At 35.3% G+C, this 15,870-nt stretch overlaps 1 protein-coding gene across 8 annotated transcripts in view; it reads left to right on the plus strand.

The window, feature by feature from the left end:
* The window catches only part of RBM26 (RNA binding motif protein 26), a 51,390-nt gene that overhangs the window by 17,708 nt on the left and 17,812 nt on the right, over window positions 1-15,870 (plus strand). For 2 of the 8 annotated variants that reach the window (XM_023923246.2, XM_023923311.2), the window contains exons 7-15: window positions 214-453; window positions 1,912-2,079; window positions 2,439-2,579; window positions 3,597-3,708; window positions 4,471-4,630; window positions 6,002-6,166; window positions 9,585-9,716; window positions 10,722-10,793; window positions 13,904-14,032. In XM_023923246.2, coding sequence (XP_023779014.2) covers window positions 214-453; window positions 1,912-2,079; window positions 2,439-2,579; window positions 3,597-3,708; window positions 4,471-4,630; window positions 6,002-6,166; window positions 9,585-9,716; window positions 10,722-10,793; window positions 13,904-14,032 — 1,319 coding nt within the window. The remainder of the gene's footprint in view (window positions 1-213; window positions 454-1,911; window positions 2,080-2,438; window positions 2,580-3,596; window positions 3,709-4,470; window positions 4,631-6,001; window positions 6,167-9,584; window positions 9,717-10,721; window positions 10,794-13,903; window positions 14,033-15,870) is intronic. The other 6 variants (XM_023923370.2, XM_023923421.2, XM_023923493.2 and 3 more) reach the window with 3 other exon arrangements.

Raw genomic sequence — 15,870 nt, forward strand, 5'->3', positions numbered from 1 at the left:
CTTCTGTGCTAGCATGTTTCTGCAATGTCTGTGTGTGCTGACTGTTAAGAATAAAAAGTTAAACGGTCAATTTCATTTTCTAATCTAAGCTTCTTGCTGGTATGTGGAGCTCTTAATTTACAAACTGCCACATTACGCACTGAATGTCATGTATCTACCCTGGATCAAGCTACAGCTATTGAATACTAACATCAATTCTTTTTGATATTTCAGAGAAGGGTTTCTGTATGAGGGGAGACATGTGCCCTTTTGATCATGGAAGCGATCCAGTAGTGGTAGAAGATGTGAATCTTCCCGGCATTCTGCCTTTTCCAGCACAACCCCCTGTTGTCGAAGGACCACCTCCTCCTGGACTCCCTCCCCCTCCGCCAATTCTGAGTCCTCCTCCTGTTAACCTTAGACCCCCAGTACCACCACCAGGTCCCTTACCACCTAGCCTTCCACCTGTAACAGGTAATTAAAAGAGATTGAATTCCATTTTTTAGTAGAAAAGCCTGGGTCTTGCTTGGATTGTGTGCAGTGCAAAAAGCTGTTTTGAAGAATCGCAGCTGTATTATAGAAAATTGAACTATGCTCTGCTATGGCATAGCTTACCTCAAAATTATTCTTTCTGATGATAATTGTTGCAGAGTTGGTTGTTGTAAAATGTTGCATGCTAAATGTGACCCTTTAATATGGAATAATATTTTCATTGTATTTTAGCAAATCCGTGACATGGCAAAATAAAATTCCTTGAGTATTACAGAGAAGTTATCCAAAATTGACTACTGTTAAAGAAGGAAATAACAAATCTTTACTGTTTCATTTATATTAATAGTAGTAAAGATAATTCATGACCACATCAAATTTATACTTGAAAATACAATTTGGGATTAATTTTGAAACTAAATTTGTAAAGTAATTAAGAAAAATTCTTCAATTTGTTTACTGTTTCACTGGAAAGTACTTCAGCAGAAGCACTAAAAATTACATGAAAACTTATGTGTCTGGCTGTCATTTATAAAGTAGACAAAGTTTAGTGCACAGTTGCCTTGTGTTATTTAAAAGCTGCTACGTTAGTTTTATATGGTTATTCCTTTCTTTTTTTATTAACTTAGGTGTCCCACTTAGTAAAATTATTCAGGAGTAGTTGATATTTGGTACTGTTTAGAAATTTCTTAAACTGTTTTAATTTCCTGTTGATAGCATATTTAAGAAAGATAGGAATGAATGTATTTATTTCAGTTAATACTGAGTGCAACCTCCTCTGGGCTGGTCAGTTCTACCTCACATGCTGTTTTCAGATCTGCTTCACATGTTCAGATGTATCACTTTATAACTTCTTCCAAAACCTGCTCTTCTCAATGATAAAACTGAAGATTGGGCTTGACTGCTTAGCTTTGAAATGTCACATTACATGTTAAAAAAACGTCAAACCAATCAAGTGAAAAAACCTCCTCAATTTTAAGAAGAGCTCCATTAGGTGAAGGTTTCTTCTTGGGTATTTGGAAAAATAATTTCAGTCAAGTTAGTTATTGTCATCACAGAATATTCTTGTTATATTAAAAAATATTTTTTTATTTTAAAAATTGAATTTGTTTCTTTGATAAGTTTATATTGAGCTTTAAAATACTTCTGTTGGTGAAGATGAATACTGGGCTAGCAATTAAATTTTGCTTGTAGAGAAAAGGTGTTTGGAGAAATGTTAAATGATTCAAATGCTTTTGTCTCTGATCCAAGTTCTGAGTCATTTGCTTTTGGGGGTGGTTTCATGTGAATTTATGGTGCAGCATCGAGTCTGCATATGTGCCCTCAGCCCCATTTTTCTGAAATGGCCTTAAAAGCATTTCAGATCAGTTTCCTTATGAGTGGAGTGTAATGAAAGTGTAGTGGATAATAAATTAATGCAGTGTTTTCCTTTGTTTTTGACAGGACCACCCCCTCCCCTTCCACCATTACAGCCTGCTGGCATGGATGCCCCCCCAAACTCAGCAACCAGCTCAGTTCCTACTGTTGTTACCACGGGTATTCATCACCAGCCGCCTCCTGCTCCACCCTCTCTTTTTACAGCAGGTGTAGTACTGAGGCTTTGCCCACAAGGTTTGCTAAATAGAATAACATTGATTCATATTATAGTGTACTTTATAGAGATCATAATGTCATAGTTTGGGAGAATAAGTTTGTATCATATAGATTGTGACAGTAAATTAACATTCTTCTTTCCAGACTTAGTTCAAGATGGAAGTAAAATTTGCATATAAAGTATGAATTTTGGCTGGAGAGTAATATTTTCATTGTGTTTAAACAGAAAACTTGGCACAATGGTTTTTTATGATAGTGATTATACAACTCTTTTATTATAACTCTGTCTTGTAATTAAATTAAATGTTATATTATATTTGAAACCTTAGGGGTTTTAACTGCAATTTATTTTAATGAGACAATTTCTTCATTACCAGAAACGTATGACACAGATGGCTATAATCCAGAAGCTCCAAGTATAACAAATACTTCAAGACCTATGTATAGACATAGAGTACATGCCCAAAGACCAAATTTGATAGGACTCACGTCAGGTGATATGGATCTCCCACCCAGAGGTATGCTCTCAAAGTTATACTTAGTTTAGCTGATTTTCTTACATTAATGCAGGTTGAGGAACTTTTCAGAGAAAACCTGGAAAACATTGCATTTTTATAAAGTCTTCTGGAATTAAGAGATGTTTAGTTGAATAGGGAACTATGTCTATAATTGCTTTGTGCTTGCATTTTTACAGGTAAAATGAAATCTCTTGCTATAGTATTGCATAGTTTACTCTGTAGTAACTGGTCCCTTTGTATATCTTTTGTACAGAATAATGTTAATGTTTCTGTAGTAGAACCTCAGGATAATTTTTGCTGCTGAGAGGAGGGAGTCATTTTTATCTGGTAGCAGTTTTGTGTACGATACTCTTAACCTCGCAGTTCCTGTGGCCCTGAGAAGAAGCAGCAGCACATAAAATGAGAATGGAAGAGGGATAAAACCATTTTTAATGTGGTTTTTATTTGCATTTGTATGTATTTATCTTTAATCTTACTATGTTTCTGTTGGTGTATTTTCAGTGAGGAGTCCCCCAGTGTGATTCCTGTTCTTCAGCAAAAGTGACTCCTTTCCCACTCCATCCATAAATCTTGCTCCTAGGTGTTAGTGCCCTGGAGTACTGTGCATTTCCTATCATGACCATTTTTGTGTGTGCCATCTAATAGTAGAATGGAGGTGTTATCTGGAGTGGTGTTAGCCTCAGAGTATTGCATGGGACATTGTGAATCATTGTGAATCAGAGCGCAGTCATCTCAAGGCAGATGCCTTCTGTCACACCTCTTTTGTTTTCTGTATGTGTGATGTTACTGTGACAAAATGAGTGCTATTAGCTGTTTTGATCTGTCACAGCATCTGTTGATAGTTAAAAAGAGAAGCCTGTGACCAAGGTTTGATTCAGTCAGAACGAGAATCATTGTAATTTCAAAATAAACAATTGTGCTTTTCGGTGCAAATTCAATGTGAGCAGAATACTTTTTTACAATCAAATACACAGAAAACAATTTTTTAAAAAGTAAAATCTTCTCATCTATTTACAGAAAAACCTCCTAATAAAAGTAGTATGAGAATAGTGGTAGATGCTGAATCCAGGAAAAGAACAATTGGTGCAGGGGATGGTGGAGTTCCTACAAAGAAGACTTGGTTTGACAAGTGAGTGACTGTTAAACCCAGTGTTGGCTTAAGAGTTGGAATTTCATTAACTGCTTTACTGTAACCTGAAACATATGTATATGTCTATAAATTCCAAGCAGGGGAAACTGTGAGTACACTGCTGGTACTAAAGTAAATCATACTATAGTATGAGCTGTATTTGACTGTCTTCTATCAAAGGTAGTATAGAGATAGATGAAGTTGCTTTGGATGATACTTAGATCTGTTCCTTGAAAGTTGGCGTGATCTAAGAAACAGGGAAACTACAATGTGATGGTTGTTAGAGATGACTGATTTTAGTTGTGAAATTTTAGCACGTCTATTTTCATTTGAGTTGCCAGATATGTTACTGAGAAAAAAACTGTGTGCAAGGTTGGAAGGGGTTTTAAGAGATTTTTGGGAGTGAGGAGAGCCTTGATAATAGTTATTTGAAACAGCAGTGGTGAAATTTCATGGACTAGCTAAGAAACAGTTTTTGGAGAGAATCAGCATGGAAGTCAGGAATTACTGACATTAGCAAAGAAATGTGAGTTATCTCACAGATTTATGTGCAGGAATATGCTGAAAATATCAGTGGGGAAGATAGTAGATGTATGGGCATGTGTCCTGTATGCTCCTTCACTTTTTGTAAAATTGCATTATTTTTTAAGTCTGCAGATCATTGTGTCTCATGCACACATGCTTCTGTGTAAGCATATACAATTTAACATTGTGTTTGCTAGTTTGCTATGGATTTCTGGCTTGATTTTTTATTTGTTGCAGGCAAAATTTTAACAGAACAAATAGTCCAGGTTTCCAGAAGAAAGTGCAGTTTGGAAATGAAAATACAAAACTTGAATTGCGAAAAGTTCCTCCAGAACTTAACAACATCAGCAAACTTAATGAGCACTTCAGTAAGTTTGGAAACTTAGTCAACTTGCAGGTAAGAGTCAACAAAGAGAAAGCAGTACAGTACACTTTGATACAAAGGTAGTGGTAGTTGCTAAAAGCAGAATGCCAGGTTTTTTCCTGGTTCCCTGAAACTCTTTATTATTTTCTTAACTTGTTTCTTAAACAAGATCTCATTGCTTTTACTGATATTGCCATTAAAGAAGCAGAAATGAAATGTTCTAGTCATTTTTTAGGTTTTGGACAAATGTGTTCCTCAGAGATAAGACTTTTATTAAGAGACATTTTTTAAAACATTGAAAATTGCACATGGGTTTTTATCACCCATTTTCTCGAGTTTGCATTTGCTATTATAAATGCTCTGTTTATTCACAGATAAATTGTAAATACAGAAAACCTGTATTTCTTATCCAGAAAGTAGTCCCTGTGACATACTTGCTTTCTAGTTCCACAGTAATGATGGTTTGTCCCTTAAAATTGCTTTGTGGTTTATTGGAGTCAATAAACAATTCAAGAGAGAGGAAAGCACTGAAGGAACTAGGGCTTAACTTGGGCTGATGTTACATATTGCAGGCTGCATGAGTAATGTCAGTATTTCATACCCAGTCTCTAAGCTACTCAGTGTGACCTTTTCACTATGCTTCATTATCAAAAAGTTTCAGATGCTACCTTGCATTTTTTTAAACCCTTTCTTGTTTGCTCTGAGGGCTGGAATGTAGAGGTGCAACAATTTTTTCGTGTGTATTGTCACAGTACAGAACAAACCTTCTGTGTCTGTCTTAACACTGCAGGGATTTGAAATCTCTCTTAATTGCTAATAAATATTTCTTAAGCCTTTCTGTAGTTCACCTAAGAATATTGGTGTATTAGCAGGGAGTATTATTTATTAAGACAGGTAAAATATGGATGTGTATGGAGAGACAGATATGGAGATTGCAAATTACACTTTTCCTGCAAAGAGTATAATCTTGGCTTTTGAAGCTAAAATGTGTTTATGCTCAAAGGAGGGAAATCAAAATTAACTTTGCTGTCTATCTCTGATATTTGATAGGACATTTACTATCTGACCCTGCATTTTTTGTAGTAATTTTCTTTACTTTGCTGATGCTTCTTTTTGTCTTCCAAACAACTATGCATATTTGCAGATGGAAATACTGGTTGTCTGGAGGTTTTGCTTTGCTTGTTTGAGGTTTTTTTAACTATTCCTAAAGTTTATTGGCATAAACTCAAGGTTGATTTTGACACCAGGCCTTTCAAACAGGCTCATGAATGGGAAGTATTTATCTAATGACACATAATGGGTATAAATTACTTCTAAGCCTAAAAGTTAATGATTTAATGATAATTTAGACACAAATGAGAATCCTCTGTGTGGTAAGTTTTGTTTTTCTGTTTTAAATTTTAGGTTGCATATCAAGGTGATCCAGAAGGTGCCCTTATTCAGTTTGCCACACATGAGGAAGCAAAGAAAGCTATATCAAGTACAGAAGCAGTATTAAATAATCGTTTTATTAAAGTTTATTGGCATCGAGAAGGCAGCACACCACAAATCCAGACTACTGCACAGAAGGTAGAGGATCTAAGTCTGTTCTAGAATACTATGTAAAATAGATTATTCAAAATGTTTTTAAGAGAATGTTTATATCAAGTAAACTAAGTCCTTTTGAGATAATGACTTCTTCATGTAATTAATTTTCCAAAGTCACTCTTCAGTTGTAAATTCTTCAACTCATATACAACGTTCAGCAGTTGATTAGCAAGATGAGTATGAAGGTATTTAAAGAAAGCACTTTTGGTGTAATCCACTCTGTCAAGCACGATTTGATGCAGCTCTCTGCTGAATAGCATCTATTTTGCTTTAATTAGTATAGGCTTTTCTGGTTTTTTCGGTGAGCATAAGAAAGGCAGTAGAGTTATATTTCTTTTCGTGAAAGATGATCTCCGCTTTCTTCCAAGTGGTTCTGGTATTCCCTCTTTTCTATCAAGCACTTTTCTTTCCGGCTGAGCATGCATACTGTTGTACAAAGTAGCAGAAGAGTTTGTTTTACTCAGAGTATACAAACATAGATCTAAGGACTTGGAAATGGCAGTGGAAGAGGAGAAGTGCATTAGAAGAGACTAATTTTCTAGGAGGGGATCAGGGACATTTTTAACTAGAGAGGTAGCTGCTGATCTCTATGATATCCTGGGACATAATATCTGTGAATGGATTGGAGGTGTATCAAAAGAGGTCCAGACTGGGCATGAAGCATTTCTTTACTGAATGGTCAGACAGTGACACAGGTTTTCTAGTGAGGTGGCTATGGCCCCAAGCCTGTCACTGTTTAAGAGTTATTTGGACAGTGTCCTTAACAATGTGCTTTAACTTTTGGTCAGCCCTGAAGTGATCGTTGGACTAGATGATTGTTGCAGGTCCCTTACAACTGCAATACACTAATCTACATTTTTTTATTGAATTACAAAGGATCACCTTTTGGAAGTTGTAATGTCCATAGCAGCATTGACAACGTTAAAAAAATAAAACAACAGTTACTGTTGTGAAGGGTAGATTTATAACCTGTGTCAAGCCAAATCAAACTTGTCAGCAGTACAGTAGTGACTGTACTCAAGCAAAAGGGGAAACTTGAATTCTCCCTGGCTCTGTGGGTTATTGAGTAGAGGCTTCTCAGCACCTGGTGTAGCAACTTCTACAAAATACTTGTGTCTCCTGCTCTATTTCATTTGCCATCAGTGTGGAACAGCATGTTCTGCTTCAAAAGCATGAGACAGGCACTGTAGAAGAAATGGTCAATTATATATGTTGATATAATACGTGAATGACTTGCTAGAGGATTTTTTCAATTACTGCTCTGAGTTGAGAATTCCTGCTTTCTCTTGATGGTGTATGTTATTATCATTGATAGTCAGTGACCTGGTTTTCCATGGCAATCCTGCTGTACAGCATTTTAGGAGTTTCCTTTCACTCCTTTGTAAGAAATGCCCTGATTTTTATCTTAAAAAATTCGATTTTAATGACATCTATCTCACTAAGTTCCCTGTTACTATCTTTCAGATTTTATTGATATCCTTAATGCTTTGTCTAAAGTAGTGCTGCTCAAAATGGTATTTATTTTCTAAGCTTGAATTTCTTCTCAGCCAGAAGAGGGCAGTGAAGTACGTAATTTGCATTCCTGCAGACATTCCCTCTTGCTCAAAGGATAACTTGGACTATGCTATCAGCTTATTTGCTGATTATGCTGTTGAGAATATTATATGGAGTTTTAAGTCTATATTTACAAAAAAACATTTTATCTATATCTTTGCTCTTTTTAGTAGTCTCATAATTTTTAGTGGTGTTAACAGCTCCAATCACACCACCTTTAAAAAGTTAACTTTGCTGGTTTGAGAATGAATTCCCCTTAGTCCTGCGGACAGTATTAAATTTTCCTGCCTCACCATGAGCAGCCATTCAGCACATGTCAGCCAACTGCATTTTGAAGTCTGTTATCAGCAACAGAAGGCACATGGCAACAAGAAAAACTTTTAACAGGAAATGAAAATTTTAAGTGCAGTGTTTCTATGTTCTTCTACCCTGAGATATAACATTTAACAAATTGTTAAGTCAGTAAACAGGTATTTTTCTTAATAAGTCTTTCAGGAGGATGAATATTTACTTCTCTTTTAATTGTAATAAATATTTGGTATCATATCTTTGAGTAATATAGAAACTTTATACTTCTTCATATACTGTAAATATTTGTATTTTTGTCAAGATTTCTATTATGTTAATTAATTATGGGTTAATTCCTGTATTTTTAATGGCTTCCGGCCAGATTTTGTCTGTCAGGCACCAAAGACAGGCTTTTGAATTTTCTTCAGGATAAAGTCAAGTTGACTTAAATTGTCCCTTCAGTAGTCTCCGGTCCAGCACAATTGCTTAATCGTTGCTATTTTATCAGCAGGATTACTTTGGAAAATTTTTTGCTGTACAATTTCTGAGAGCGGTGGAAATACTTAGGTGAAGATAGTGGAAGTCAACTAGAATAAATCATCAAATAAAAGGCTTCTGCCAAGAAGCAGAAAATTATTTGCTCTCCACATCTGAGGAAGATAAAATGGGAAGTTCTGGGCTTAAAAGGCAGCACAAAGAGATTTAGGTTAAATATTAAAAAAACCATTTTCTAATGCTGAAGTATACTGAAGCACTTTTGCCAAGCGAGGTGACTGGGCCTATTTCATTGGAAATCTGTAAGAATGAGATGGATAGATAGATACTGTCAGTAATGGCATAACTGACTTTGCCCTGCGTGGAGAAATGGATTAGGTGACCTTCTGAGAGCTATAAATATGACAATAAGCTTACTTGGAAGCATATTTTTTGGTCTTAACTGTTGAATGTTTTTGTCAAAGAAAAAAAAAGGAAAGGTGTCAGGGTATATGCATGGAAGATTCAAAGATTATATGCTCACTTTTCTTTTTCTTCAGTCCCATGACTGCGTGTTTCTCTATCCTTTTCATTTTCTGTTTTGTTCAAGTTAAACACATAGGAGATGAAAAGTGACATATCAGTGTAAAAAGTGAGAGTCTTTGTGATAGAAGTTTGTAGTCTGTCTTTTCATAAGTAAATGGTTGATGTTGAAAGAGTTGTGAGAGGAATCAGAAGACTTCTTTATTACGTTTTATCTTGTTCTAACAGGTAGAATCTAAGTTAGGCTGAGTATATGTAATTAATAGAAATAAATCAGAGTTGTTTGGTCAGTTCTTTTACCTGCAAATGCAAAATGGATGTTATTGGCACTCACACTTCACAAATATTCAGTATGACATAATAAATCTCATGAAGTGGTTGTTTTTCCCATCAGGTGAAAAAGCCATTGAGTGATAGAAGGGAGGAAGCGTAAATGTAAATTCCATTGTAATTTCATTGTGTACTAACTTAATGACCCACGTAGCAGCCTTTTGTTGTTAATCTTGCACTGTGCCTTTTGGGGGCTGGGGCGGTGTTCCAGGTGATCCAGCCCTTAGTGCAGCAGCCCACTTTGCCTGTAGTGAAGCAGTCGGTGAAGGAGCGGCTGGGCCCAGTACCTGCGAGTAATATTGAACCTGCAGAAGCACAGGGTGCCAACACAGAAATCACTCAGGTTTGTTGAGTCCTCTTCTTTCTGAAATAGGTTCTATAGTGTATGAATGCACTGGTTACTTCTATAGTGTGAGTACACATTTACTTCTTCAAATTGCATCTGCTTACATTGTTAGTGGTGCTTTCCTACTAAGGTTTTCCTCAGCGCAATGATACTTGGCTTTTTTACCTGAGTGTAGTTTAATAATTAATAATTTTTTGATATTACAGATTTTTACATAGTTTAAAAAGAAAAGCTGAAAGGCTCTCAGACTGTTTCAGGATTGTTGTGTTGTATTGCTAGTGTCAGATTTCAAAATAAAGTGAATGTCTTCCCAAAGAACTGAAAGCTAATTTTTTTTTAAATGTATATATATTTTATCTGTTAAGCACTTAAAACCACTAGAGAATGAAGCTCTGTATCTAGAAGAATTTTCAGAATTTGTGCATCGCCTCTAATAAAAGGAAGAATGTAACCACAGTACCAGTGTGACTAATGATGGAATATGGTGTGTTACTCCCATTAGAAATAATCTTTAATGTTTTATTTTATTTACAATATTTTATTATTAGCATTATGCCACCGCTTTGGTTTTACTTCTGGAAAGGAAGACCAGCACAAATCAGAGCACATTTGTAGTCCAAATTCTAACAACTTACTGCATTTCATGCAGATGTAAATTGCAAATAGCAGATTATAGAGCACAAGAACTGTAGTGTATTTAAAAGGGCCTGTGCAGATAATCCTCTGCCATCTAGCATGTTTTCCACTTCTTGCAAAAAATATGTAGGATAATCTTTGATTCCAAATTTGGCTTCATACTTGTCTTACGCAGTTATAGATGTATATTAACCACAAAATCAAATATCTAAATGAATTTTATCTAAAATGAATTTTATCAACTCTTTGCATTTTTTTCTTCTATTGTTGTTCAAAAGTCTATGGTTTTATTAGTTACATTTTTTTTTCTAAATTGCTAATGCTTGTAGTCTACATTTGAACTACAATTTTGCTTTGTTTTCTTAGAATGTGACTAAATTATCTGTGAAGGATAGACTGGGTTTTGTGTCAAAGCCAGTTACTCCAGCAACTGAAAAGGTAAGAAAATGTCTCATATTCTCTTCTCTCATATTTATTTTCAGTAGAATTAGTTTTTTTATGAAACCTCTTGTGTCAAAATTCTTTCATAACTTCAAATAAAATAATTTGTGAAGTATTAGTTTTAGGAAGTATAATAAATGAAAACTCAGATGATGGCTAAATGATTATAAGAAGGACAAAAGCTTCTATTTTGTGGAGTTTGTTTAATGTATCAGGTTCCTTTTATTCGGTCACAAAAAGAGCTTGATATGTTCCATAATCTTGAGTGGTTTAGAAGTGTACAAAAATAAATTTTAAAAATAAATTAATTTTGACATTACATATGACACTTTAAAAGCAGTTCTGTAAAAATGTTTCTGGACTTCTGCCCCTTAAAAGGTGATGCTGCAAACATTTACTGTTTTATTTGATTTTAAAATTTGCAGTACTTGTGAAAAGATAAAGGTGGAAATTAATCAGTATAGGAAGGACAAAGAGAGGTAAGGTGGGAAAGGTGCATCTGAATTGTGGTTATGAGCTATGTATTCTGGCCAGTGGTTCCAGTATTTAGAGTACAAAGTGGATGATGTGTTTACTATGGTAGCAAAATTTATAATGCATGTTTCCAGATCTATTTAGCACTTCAGGGGACAGGCTCCCCCAGTGTTTTTAACATTCATTTGAGAAGACTTGTAGTAGAAAGACAGCAAGTTTTACCCTGAAACAACATTCCTCTGTCTAGGTATATGTGTTGTCTATTGGGAATTAGCTCGACCTGAAATAAATGAAGCATCCACTGTATTTCCCCACACATATCCCCTCCCCTTTTCATTATGAGAGTTGATGGATTAAGTGCATCTAACAGGTAAAATTCACTCCAGAGATACTTAGCGTAGAAAGGTAACAATACCTGAAGTTGATAATATTAGTTGTAATAATAGAGAATGTGTCTGATTCATTTCAAGCTGAGCAGTCCACCTAAATGCATTGATCAAAGCTTCTTGCCTGTATTTTGTTGTTAGTTTGATTAGTTACATTCTTGGTACTCTAAATTAGTTACAGATAAATACCTTGCTGTGTATTCCTGAGCTACATTTTACACACATAATACATGCTTACTTTAGAACTAGAAAGCCTGCTTCAGCTTGCATCTTGAATGGAAATACTTTTCTTTCCTCATTGCCTAAGAGCTGAGTTATCCTGAAACACTTTGCTACAAAGAGTAAATTTTATGCTAGAATGTTTTCTTTGTTCTGTTGTCTTATAGTACAGATGTGATTGTGCTAAGCAGCTGAGCTGTTCACTGGGTTTGTTATGAAACAGCAGTTTCCTTTGACAATTTTAGTAGGATTCTGAAACTTGATTTGACTTATTTTTACTTAATACTGCCTCTTTACAAGGAAATACCTTCTCTAGTTTGCAGTCATTGTATTGTATAACCATTGCAAGTAAAATGATTAACATTTGTCAAAAACAAGAGGTGTCATGTCCTAGACGTTTTTTTTGCGCCTAATGGAGTGCACGGTTTGACCAGAACTTTGCAGTGAGAAGGGAGGTTACTATTCTTCCCGAAGAGCAGGAGAAAAGGTGATAAAAGTCATTGTGAGACCTTGTAAGATCTGTATAGGGGACTTGCAATCTATGGACTTGTGAAGAGTTTCACGCTATTCACACTGTTCCTTCTCTTGAATAGTATTAAGCGATTTAGAAGACCTTAGTTTTTGCTTTTGACTTCTCTGTGTTGGTGCTGTGGTGCCTCTCCTTACATCTCCAACATAACAAAGAGGAGGAGGTGTGGTTCACTCTGCTCCTGAGGACAGTTCAGGGCAAAAGGAATGTGTCAGTATTTGTGTCTTTGCTTGATCCTCTGCTTGTCTTGTAGCCTGTCCTAAAGCTACTTTGTAATAGAAACTGTATCGTTGGGATATGCATACTTTAATGTTCTTTAATAGATTTAGAAAATGTCCTTAAACTTTGTAATGGCCTGCTTAGAGCATTTTGTACCACCTTCTATAGTACCGCATAATATGTGTTAGTTTCCTTTTGCTGTTGTTTTCTGTGCACTGCTTACTCTTGAAAACACTTTACTGTGGGAAGAAATAGGATAAATATCACACTGAAGTGCAAAGGGTTTATATGAACTGTTTCTGTTGTAAATTCTTCTAATCTCTTGGTCTTTTCTGTCTTTCTGTTTCTTGTCTGTCTCTTTTTTTTTCTCCTTCTGTTGGTGGGCATTTTGTCTATTTTATGGAGTGCATGGTGACCAATAGAATCTGCATGCATCTTTTAATTTTCCGAATAGATAAGGAAGTATTTTTAAACTCCTGGAAGTAATACCAATTGCATAATTGCTTCTACTTGCTAACAAGGCGGACAAGATCATGCCTATATTATCTCTGGGACTTAGCCATGAATTTTTCAGTATTAGCATGCCCAAAAAACTTTAAGGAACAGGCTAAGAAAACATAACAGTTCAAATCTTCAGGTATTGTGCAGACATGCATAGTATGTTTTAGAGAGATTGTAAAGCAGTCATCAGTGTTCTCAGTAAGTCATGGAGAAATTTCATACCTCATTACAATTGTAGGAAAGAGAACAGAGAGACATAGGAGTCTCTTCCTTTACTGTATAATATTGAAGACTTCCTTGTACTTGAGTTACCTCTTGCTATTGTGCAAACTCTACTTCACACCAACTGCATATGAAAAGAAACCGTTGCACCTTAGTCTCTAAAATTATGTTGAACTTTTACTTGGAAGATTCATCAGCTGTGAAATATTGTATTCAAACCACAAAAACAGCAGTTACTTTTGCAAAAACCTCTATCTTCTGTTTCCTTAGTTATGCTCAAATACGTAAATATTTATGTATTTGAAACTTGGAAGTATATAGAAAATCTCAGTGGAGAGGAGTTATAAGCTTATGTTGATAGCTTACGTATCTGTTGTGGTGCTGCCTCTTCAGAATTTAACTTCAACAACTACAAATATAATTGCTACACCAAATTTTTATATTCCATAATCAAAGGAGACAAAAGAAAAGACACTTATATATTTTTAAGCACTCATGCGGGTTTTTTAAAAGATTGAAATTCACTGGCAAAAAAATAAAATGATTTCCTCCTATAGGTTTTATCTACTTCTACTGGCTTGACAAAAACTGTGTACAACCCTGCTGCTTTGAAGGCAGCACAGAAATCTTTGCCTGTTGTTTCCACTTCCGTGCTAGACTCTAATGAAGCACAGAAGAAAAAACAGGTAAATTAAATATGCTTCTTTTTAAAATGGACCTAAGTTGGGAACTTGTGACCCAGAGATAGAGCACGATGTATATTCATCTCAAGAACATGAATGAAACTTGTTGCAAGATTAAATTCACTATAATGTTTTTTTTTTCCCACATATTACAAGAAAATTCAGCATTGTTTTGTTATTTTTCTGTGTATGTTTAGGCAGTGTAAGCAGGTTTTAAACTGTAGGAATTCAAAATGTGAAACACTTTTTCCTGGAATCAGAATCTATATGTTGAGGTATGAATTGTCTATTGTGAGTGAAAGGAAGTACAGTATAGTCACTGTTCTTCTCTTTTAAACACTTCTGGAACTGGCCCCTATTCTCAGTGTATTTTATATGTGTGACCAAAATTGTTTCTTTGAGAAAACGGAGAGTTTTATGACTCTGCATTTTGTTGTTTCCGAGCTATAATTCTTCTGCACCCATTTTTATTTTTACATAATGCTAGGTTTTCTTTTTTACTTATGTTAGAAAGAAAATGCAACAAAAATGTATTTGGCCTTAACAGGTCTCTCAGTTACAGTTTAGCTTGCTTAGAATTTTTAAGAGAGCAAAGCTCATTCTTGAAGTTTATTCTTATCATTTAGGGAAACTAAAATACAGGACATTGTTTGCCTTATGGTTTTTTAACCGCAAATTAAGAATACAATTCTAAGTTATGTCTAAACACAAGTGTTGAAATTAGTATAATTGTTAGACAAAGACTTAGTTCAGATACTGCTAAATTTCTGTACTTTATATCTAATGTTTTTTGAACTACCAGTTAGTAGCTGCATGTGAGTTTTGCCATTGGTCCAGAATTTAAAGAAAGCAGTTCTGATTTTGAAATTTCATTTCATGATTGTCCCCTAACATGTTTTTAGAATTAGTGCCTTTATCTTTCAAGTTAAGATGCTAAATTCCTGTAAAATGGCATAAAACTTGTGATAAAATGGTTAACTCAACAGCAGTAGAGGGTTTTTTGAGAGAAGTCACTGAAGTTGTGCCTAAGTGATTGGCTCTTTTTTCATGTGATCTTGTGCTCCTTCCTGCCTTCAGAGATTTCTGTTACAATATACTAGTATTTGTGGAAAAACATGATTTTGTGGGACTGACTCCATTCTTTTCCTCCTGTCTCCCTAGCTTTTTTTCGCATTCATCCCCTTATCTTACCTTCCCTTTCCCTTCAGAAAAATGATTGCGCACTGTATTGAAAAACTAACATTTCATGCAGCAGAATTTGTCAGTATTTGGGAAGACATACAGAAACTTGACTATTACTTCTTTTTCTATGGCTGTTGTGCATTTACAGTCTTTGTATAAGATATTCCACTTGCAATTGATCCTAGCTGATCATCTTCTGTCTCTCCTCTACTATTCCATTAAATATGTTGATATCAAAGCTCTTAAGGGTTTTCTGCTGTCTAAGACTTCTGTATTTGAGAACAAGAAGCAACTGCTTTCTTATAAGCACCATTAGTAGAGCACAGCAGGGGTGGCATCTCCTCCTGCTTCTCATTCTGCGTGCAGTATTGTCACTTACTGATCAGTTTCTGTTAATTTTGATTTGCCCGTTGCCTGGTCAAGGTTCTGTTGTTGGCAGATGGAGTAGCTGTACTTTTCGCTTCCCAGTTAGAGCACTCAGACACAAAAGAGGTGCTTTTCTTTGGGTGACACTTCAAGTTTAGAAAATAGAATGTGTTTTCTTTTTACTTGTAACAGTTCTGTAAACTGTGTTTTAATTGATGGACTTGATTTACAGTTGCTTGCAAGATAATTGTGCTCACATATTTAAACACTTGCATGCTGTACCTCTTGAGGCA

This window comes from Cyanistes caeruleus, chromosome 3 (assembly GCF_971803275.1).
Source record: "Cyanistes caeruleus chromosome 3, bCyaCae1.hap1.1, whole genome shotgun sequence".
Classification (NCBI taxonomy): Eukaryota; Metazoa; Chordata; class Aves; order Passeriformes; family Paridae; genus Cyanistes; species Cyanistes caeruleus.